General features: G+C 38.6%; 1 protein-coding gene across 1 annotated transcript in view; it reads left to right on the top strand.

Moving 5' to 3' along the window:
- LOC103481164 (N-terminal EF-hand calcium-binding protein 1-like) overlaps positions 1–8,626 on the top strand; it is a 20,670-nt gene extending 12,044 nt beyond the window's left edge. The window contains exons 4-12 of the mRNA XM_008436464.2: positions 466–491; positions 673–770; positions 4,374–4,632; positions 4,705–4,784; positions 5,517–5,570; positions 6,064–6,176; positions 6,345–6,422; positions 6,554–6,645; positions 7,427–8,626. Of these exons, the coding sequence (XP_008434686.1) occupies positions 466–491; positions 673–770; positions 4,374–4,632; positions 4,705–4,784; positions 5,517–5,570; positions 6,064–6,176; positions 6,345–6,422; positions 6,554–6,645; positions 7,427–7,455 (829 nt within the window). The 3' untranslated portion in view covers positions 7,456–8,626. The remainder of the gene's footprint in view (positions 1–465; positions 492–672; positions 771–4,373; positions 4,633–4,704; positions 4,785–5,516; positions 5,571–6,063; positions 6,177–6,344; positions 6,423–6,553; positions 6,646–7,426) is intronic.
- Positions 8,627–9,036: the final 410 nt, after the last annotated feature.

The raw sequence follows: 9,036 nt of genomic DNA, 5'->3' as shown, positions 1-9,036 counted from the left end.
TTTTTTTACTGAACACAGAAAAGAGATATTTAATCCTACTGATTCTGACGTAACATTTATTTTAGCGGTCCTCATGATGGTGTCTGTAATATCTTTTTATGGCAATTGTGTTTTTGATACACAGACTTAGTGTATCAAAGTATAAAGTATGAAATATTAATTTCATACTTTCTTTTGAGGGGTTTCAGATTCATATTCAAATTTATTCAAGTCCCCAAATGGGCAATTAATGTTACAGCAAGTATGTGATTCTAAAGGGGCATAAAAACTAAAAGACAAAGTATCAAAAGTAAAAAAAAATCCAACATAAACAATGAAAGATACCAAAAACGACATCAAACATAAATTGGCATTGTTTAAGACGAGAGGTTTCCTGTTTGAAGTCTTCCTCATTTAATCTTCGTCTCACTGATTACAGAACTTATAAAAAGTGTTTTTAAGTTTCATCTCCTGATCTTCCCACAGCAACCTGGACATAGACAAGCTCTCAGGTAAATGATGCCTCTTCACCTTCTCATATCAAACTATTTTAAATGTTGCCAACTTGAGCTTCACTGCGTTGCTAATCGTAACCAGTCAGCTAATCTCTATTTGAGAGCTAATCAGCCAAGCTGTGTTTTGTTCCTGTTGGAAATGCCACTGATAGGCTAATCATAGTGTTTTGTCCCACAGTGTACTTCACTCCTCACCTGGGGGAATATGTCAACGTCTTGTCTGCGCTGGAAAAGCTGAACGTGGCCATTTTAAAGGCCATGGATAAAACTAAAGAGGTAAGTGATTAAAGCTTTTGTCTTCCCTGTCAAATCTTCACAGAAACAAAACAGAGCAGCTTCCAGGATGTCCATCGGCGTCCTCTGTCTCTGGAAGCTGCTCATTGGTGTCCCACTTGTCAACTTCATGAAGCCTAGCATGACTCTCTTGGTCTGTTATTTAGTCTGCACCTCTTTTCCTAAGTGACAATACTTTCAAACATGAGCTATAGTATGATTGACAAAATGTGCAGCTTTATCTAGTGCAGAGTATCTAGTTATTTTAGATCAACATTATTAGATTATTTTTCTTCTTTTGCTCTTTCCTTTGGTTTGTTATTTTGTTTGTGTTTCCTTTTAATTCATGTAAAGCACTTTGAATTGCCTTGTTGCTGAAAATGTGCTATATAAAAAAATTGCCTTACCTTTAGATCTCCTCAATATCAGGTCCATTAGAGGAAAAACACAGACAACAAATGCTGCAAAACTGTTAAATATTTGGCATGAGGGACACCAACACATTCCTCTTTGAGTTTAAATATTCATCAAATCTGATGTAAGTTTTTACATATTCCGAATTATCATTATTTAGTCTTTCTAGTTTAAAGCAATACTAAGAAACACATTTTTTTTTCCACCAGTCAGAAGTCCATCATCACATTGTTGTGTTTACTGTTATCCAGTCTTTGTTTCAACTGCTCATTCATCTGTAAAATGAAGAAACATAACATTGTTTCCCATTAATTTTCAAGGTATAACACCTTTATATATATATATATATATATGTATCTGAAAATGCAGATATGTACATATACATATATATATATATATATATATATATCTGCATTTTCAGATAACAAGACTTGGTATGTAATAAAATCTCCAGCCTCGGTTTCTGTTCGATGCTAATTAGTTTCTCATGAAATCCTGCTGAGGAGCAGCCGAGCAGAACACATCGTATATTCCATGAGATGAAGCGGTGGATTTGTGCGTCTGCCCATTGAGAGGGCTGTAATCATCTGGTTTAAGGTGCAGTCAGAAAAGATTAGCATCAGATAACTTTTCCCAAAGACGTAATCAATAGCTAAGCCCGGTTTGCACTGATGCTCAGCAGAGCCAGTTAGCGAGTAATTTTAGTACTTGGCACAGGAGGAGAGTCGTGTTCGGATGGAGAATAGACAGATGCTTGGCTGTAATAATGAGGTGTTTTTTTTTTCATCCAGTGTTATGCAGCAGTGTATTTTCACTGCAGAGGATGCGGGGTAACAGGGAATTATAGATGATAATTACCAAAGACAACCCGCACGAACGCTTCAGCCGAACTGACGTCAGATTTCCTCTGAAGAAATGGACTACAGAACTTCCTTCTCCTCTTGTATTCTGATTGTATCTTCTTTTTTTTTTTTTTTACTCTGGAGAGTGCTTTTCATTTCCCCCCCCCCTTCTTGCCTCTTCTCCCATCTCTCTACATCTCCAACATGGTCTCCTTGTCTGGCAGCGTTTTTTCTTCTTCCAAGCCGTCTTACATCTCATGCATTTTTCATGTTGCTGATAGTTGGTCAGAAATTTTTTTTGTTTTTGTTTTTTTTTTCTTTAGCCCTGAGGGGAAGAGCTTATTTTTAGTCTTTTTGAGGTCAGAGTTTTTGAAGAAAAACTTCGAGGCACCTCCGGGATATGCCCTACCTTTTGCCCTACCTCTGGGCAAAAGCCTGGGATTTGAACCCAGGACCTTATTCCTGCGAAGCAGCAGTGCTAGCAGCTGCTAAGCCTGTAGTAGAGCTGAGCGCTGGGGATAGGCATTAGCCATCTGCTCAACAAACCTTCGAGGACTTAGTTGATAAAATAAACAAGTGAATTTATAACTTCAGACGTGCTAAGAAACCAGCAGGCATTTTTTTGCATTTTAGAGAAATATATAGAATAAAATCTTTATGATTGTTTATTTGTTGCGTAAAGCTGATATTTCCTCCTTGATGCAGCTGCTCACTTGTTTCAAAATGATACGGAGGAGAAAAGCAGGAAAGAACAAAAGTCCGTCGTTCATGTGTTGTTGCTTTGTCACCGCTGAGACAAACGAGTACATAGGTTTTAACAATCTCCATGAACATTTTTCAAACAGTTCTGCAACATTTTTTTTTTCCCCCTTTAAACTCGATTTTGTTGCCCCATGGGCTGCAAGTGAGAATGATGAGGTTCATTACTTGACAAAAACTGTGCTGGGAAAAATGTATTATCTACTGAAGCAGCATTTTCACTGGAGCTTCATAAAATCCCGCTGAGATCTTGTGTTTCTTTATGGGATAAATCTATAAAATCTCGCTGGCTTTGCATTCCTAAATCGTGGGTAATCTTAAAATGGGACGTCATTCACATGCTAAATATTTCATTGTTAGAGTTCAGTCTCAAGTCATTTGCAGTTTTGAGTATTTTTTCTAAGATTGCCCTGTCGCTCTGTCAATTATTTTTACCATTATCCTGCCGAAGACAAAATATTCCCATATTGGTGACGTGTCCACCATGTTTGATGTCAGGCATGGTGCATTCAAGCCCAAGTGAGGTGTTGGTTTTCTCTCATAATGAGTGTTTTGCACGCAGAACAAAATGTTCCTGTATCCAAACACTTGCTCCTTCAGAGTTTTTATGGCCCTCTTTGCTTCTTCCCTGATTAACGCTCTCCTGTCTGTCAGGTTAGGTGGGCGGCCATGTCCATCGGCAGGAAAGTAGTGCCAAGATCCTTTTGTTTATTGGATTGGACCAATAATCTTTAAACGTGTCCACATCTTCTCCCCGACCCGTCTTCTGTGTTCCTTGGTGTTCATGTTGCTGTTTGCTCACAAATGTGCTCAACAGTTAAATTACCCACAGACATCCACCCTATTAACTTTTTTTGCTGACTTCTAAAGCAATTGTTTGAAGAGGATTTTGTGTTAAGGCATCACAATAAAGGGTGAATAAAGGCACTTTTGCATTATTTTGCTTCCAGTTCATTGGGAGCTTTGTGTTTATGTGTCTATTACATGAAATCCCAAGGTACATTACATTTTTTTGGAATATTTAACAAAGGTTCAGTGGATATAAGTAGTTTCCAGTGGATCTGTATTTAAATATATGAGCTGTCATCATCCTTTTGTACAGTTTTCTTTATACAAGCATTTAAGTGCTATGTTTTTTTTTTTATTCCATCAGTTAAATATTAAAGTACATGAAAAGGAAGGATAGTGGCTCTTTTTGAAGTGAGTTATCACATTAACTGTCTTGCCCTGGCACTGAAACATAAAATCCCTCTAAAGATTTTACTGGGAATCAGTTCAGAAGTCAGTGCTGCCCAGTTCAAAGCATTTTCTTCAAATGTAGCTTCCCCACAGTTGGTTGCATTTTATCTTTGGAATATAAAGTTAATGTCCTTGAACTGAATTATTCCTTTGATTTAATCACATCAATTTGTGATGATGACAGGAAAGCAGCCAGAAACGTGTCGTCGATGTAAGAAATGTGTGTCCTTTTTCATTTGGGGTTCACCAAAGTTGTATTTTTAAAGATAAAACTTACAAATTCGATGTTGCAAGGCTGTAACTTTTTCTTTTATTTTTTTTATCGATAATAAAAGGTTACCTTACCTTTTAGGAGTACCAAGGCTCATCAGTGCTTGGTCAGTTTGTCACTCGCTTCCTGCTGAGGGAAACCACCTCCCAGCTTCAGTCCCTGCAGTCCTCCCTGGACTGTGCCACGGAGGCTGTCCATGACCACGGCTGCACAGGGAGGAGGACGGTGAAGAAACCCGAGGACCTCCCTATCCAGAGGGTCGCCAAGCGGCCCAGCCGACGCATCCAGAAGAACATGTGTCTCTCTCCCACAGACCCCTACTCCGGCATGCTCACCACAGGTGAAATATGAGAGAAAGGAAACGGACCGAGACAGGTTGGCTGCTGTGCTAACGCTCTGTTTCTGGTGTCAGGGGTAAGCGTGGAGCCGGACAACCACTGGGGCTCCCAGATTAACCAGCTGGAGGAGCTCATGGACAAACTGGACTGTGAGGTTGGTGGGAAAGTCGGCTCTTTTCAGAATTTATAATGCAGTGTTTTCCTTGTCTTCTCGTAGCAAGAGCTTCATTCTGTATTTAACGCCGTTCTATTTTAAGACGCCTAACAAGTTGATCTTTTATGTTGCTACTGAAACGTGGCAGGAAGCAGTCGCGTGAAAATCAGCTTGAGCATTTGGTTGCAACGTTTCTGGACTTTCTCCATTAAGCCGGAGAGTTAAATGTGCCAGAAAGACGTTAAGTTTCAGCCAAAGGCTGCGTTGGAGGAGAAAAATATTCAACGCAAGCTGTGTTAGAGAATGTTAGAGAAACTTCTTCTTTTTTTTTTTCAGATGAAAAGTTTATCTTTAAAACATCTGACATCCGAGATGTTGCCAAAATACATTTACAATGACATATACAAACATGCCAAGCTGATTTTTTTTATGTATATGAACTCCAGACTGTGTGGAGATGAAGTGAAAAGCAGATTGAAGATTTAAGAGAAAAAAGCTTTGCAGTGCTAATTTATAATTTTTTTTGTTGTATCCGTTTAAAACTTAGATAAGGTTTTAGAGCACAGATATCAGAGTTATTGCGCTCGCCCTCCAGCATGGTAATAATGGCATTGCAGAGCTCTGCTGTGCACTGGAGAATTTTAACATTATTCACTGGAGGGCTGATGTGAATTGTGTGAAATCTGTGTTTTTGCACAACATGAAGAAAAACGTTTTTTTCTCCGTTTTCAGAGTCCACATCTTGAACCGCTTAACGAAGACACTTTGGCAGGAACATATAAATCGGTGAGGCTTTAACATCTGCAGAGCAATATCTGTTTTTTTTTTTGCTCATAATAAAGTCCAACTGCTTTCTAATGCTGCACCAAATAAAAGTTAAATGCTTTTGAAAGTTCTGGAAATTTCCAGCCATTTTCCTTTTGTAAGATAAATAAAATAAAAGAAATGGACGACTTATTGGAGATTATGAAGAAAAAGCTAAATCTGTTTGCCCAAGATATTGGTCTGGTGTAGCAGCTGTCCTTCAAAAGAGTGATCCAGACAAAAATATGAGCACATCTCAGGTAAACTGTGGACTAAGGTTAGAAAGTCTACCAGGCTGAAAGACTGAGAGTCTCGATATGAAAGAGAACAACTTGAAAAATCAATTGTTGCCAATCGTCAAAGAGGAAGTTGTTTTTAATGTGAGAATTTTCTCAGTTTCTACCACATTTGATCACCTTTCATTGTTTGTTGACATCTTCTTTTTTTTTTTTTTTTTCCTCAATATTCTCCTCAGAACATTCTTCTGGTTCAGAGGCAGATGTCTGTGAAGGAGAGAGACGTGGAGCAATTTCAGCAAGCTCTCAAAATCTACACAGATGCCACCGGCAGCCAGCTTAACAACCTACAGTATGTCCTCCTTTCTGCGTCTGTGCTGTTTTCGCCTGAGGATCTCTCTCTGTGATTTCATGCATCCGTTTCCAACTGCTTCAGTCCTCAGATATACAACCCAGAACCACTCCAACGGCCCTCATTCTCTCTCTCTCTCTCTTTTTTTTCTATTCTTCTTGTCAACAGCGTTTCAGTCCAAAACCTGGCAGACAGATCATGCTTCATCATGTATGAGTTCTGGCAGGATCGTCTCTCCTGGATGAGGTACTGCATGCTCCCTTTTTCTTTTGTAATTTCCAGTTGGACGATACAAACATTTTCCATGCGCACAGAGCTGCTAGTAAATTCACTTTGAAGTGCACGACTGATAGTTTTCATCTTTGTTTTTTTTACAGCTATCTGCAGTCGTCCATCAGCAAAACCTTTCAGCGCTGCATCATCAGCTCGCTGGAAGAGCCAGAAATAGTCTCCACTATGCTTCTCCCAGGTACAAACTGGCAAAAGAAATTTGTGCTTTACTGAAAGAAACCATACAGATTGTGGGTAAAAAGGCATAGTTTATGTTCATTAAATTATTGTTAAATTAGTTGACTCCTAGCAATCAGCTAATCACTAATAGCGGAAAAAAACACAGTCCATGTTGGGACTTAGCTGTCATATTGGCTTTCTGACAGGACACAATTGTGAAGGGTGGTTGAAGTCGACCCTCTGTCGCCAAGTGAGGTGCTGACACCACAGTGGCAGTCAACGTTTTGGATCTTTACTGCAAACTCATGAAACCGAACGAAAAGATTTGTCGATTTAAGCCCCACTCACACCAACCTTCTTTAATTGAACTCTCGTGAACGTGCAACTACACTTTTCTCTGGCTTGAAGAAAAAAAACTCCGATCTTCGTAAGCTTCAGGTGAACACAACGCCGGGGTTTATGGGTAATCACAAGCAAAACACGTGACTATAAGGAAAAATGACTCACTGCCACATCGAGGGAGGATGAGGTAGAAGCTCTGATATGGTCCGATAAAGGTCTATCACAGTTGCTGTTCAGTGTTTACAGGAAGAATGGTAGTTTTTCAAGATAATCAGCATAAACATGTAGTTTGTGGTATTTACTCAAACAGAAGAGCAATGTGTCCCAATTTCATCCCAATATCCAAATAATGTAGAACATCGTGGTCACTGTACACAGGTTAGCCTTAGAAGATTGTCGTTCTGCCTGTTGCGAGGTGTTTTCTCATTACTGTTCAACGCATTGCTTCATTTTTCCAGCTTCCTGGTGGATCATGAACAACAACTGAACGAACACAGCTGCTCAAAACACAGTGGAAGCAGAAGAAGGAAGAAACCTCCTCTTACCTGTTGGTTCGAAACCAACTTTTTTTTCTCTTCTGGCATGACTGGGATTGCTTTTGTAACATTTTCAGTTTAAAAAAAAAAGGGACAGCCGAGAAAAATGTGCAATACTATGACGCAAACAACAATCTCAGATTGCAAAAACAAAACAGGAAAAAAAAGAGGTAAAACAGTGGTTAACTGGGCAATCAAAAGCCTAACGCTCATTTCAGACTCACTGGCACATTTCAATCTACTTTACCTTTTTGAAACACAGAGATGATAAAAACAGGATGTGCATGACTTCTTTTTTCTCTGAATGCTTGTTTCTTTTTTTTTTCTTTTTGTCAGAGTTGCATCTTGCAGTAGATAGATATGACAGCAATGGCACAATAAAGAAAAAAAAGAGACTCAAAAATAAAATCTTACCAGTCCACCCACTGCTGTTTCCTCCACACTAAGAGAAAATCACACACACACACACACACAAAAAAAAGATCTCGTGCTTTGGTGTTCTCCTTGTGCTGTTGTGCGTTGTTGTCTCCTTCCAAAGCTTCGCTACCAGACATCCTTTAAACAGACAGGTCAGACAGACAGCCATCTCATAGGACAACAGCTATTGAATAACTACGACCTGTATCTGAACATTTATCATCTGTGTCACTCTTGCACTTTAATAAATATATCTATATGGAAGATGAACATTATTGTGTAGAATGACATTTTTTTAAAATTATTATTATTTTTATTTTGATCGTCTCTTTGTAAAATGTAAAATCAATCCGCTGTTATGAAAAAGCTAAGAGAGATCCTACTGGAGAACAAGCCACCAGATAATCACACAGTTTGAGTGTATCGTTACTCTCAACGTTAAATAAGTAAAAAGCCATTACTCTACATACGTAGTGTGTTACCAACAGAATTTAGACGTTAAAAAAAATTAGAAATCTTTATTTTGAGAATAGTGCTGGACCTGCTATGTGTCTTATTATGTTAGAAAGAAAGAACCCCAGTTTGTGTACAGTAGATAAAAGCCGTAGGACTGACGTAACTGTGGTATAACTCTGGTGTATGTACATTGAATTGGTATGTAACAGTTGAGGTTTAATATGGGAAATAAACATGACCACTCATCTACTAGGAGTGTTTATCATTTCTTTTGTGTTTTATGTCGATTCTGTTTTGGCTGTTTTTTGTTGTTTTTTTTTTGTTGTTTTTTTCTGGCATGAATTAAAGTTTAAATGAAAGACAGGACTAATTTGTTTCCTCTGTTCTTTTATGTGACTAGATTCATGTGAAACTACCAGCAACTTCACAGATAAAAATGGAAATCATTTTATTTCGGTTGTCGGAAATAATGTGCCAATATGGGCTTACTGTTTCATCAGCCGGAAACTTTGACCAACTTCTAGAAAGTAATTGAACTCCTTTTGAACAATGACAGGTCTATTACATAACTCTGCCGATTTTCGGGTTTTCAAAGCCGACGTGCACCTGGAAGCATTAAGCTCAGCTGAAAAAAACAAAACAAAAAAAAAAACAACCCT

This window comes from Poecilia reticulata, linkage group LG19 (assembly GCF_000633615.1).
Source record: "Poecilia reticulata strain Guanapo linkage group LG19, Guppy_female_1.0+MT, whole genome shotgun sequence".
In the NCBI taxonomy this organism is placed as follows: domain Eukaryota; kingdom Metazoa; phylum Chordata; class Actinopteri; order Cyprinodontiformes; family Poeciliidae; genus Poecilia; species Poecilia reticulata.
Note: the sequence above shows the minus strand (reverse complement) of the source record. Positions and strands in the feature narration are given on the sequence as shown.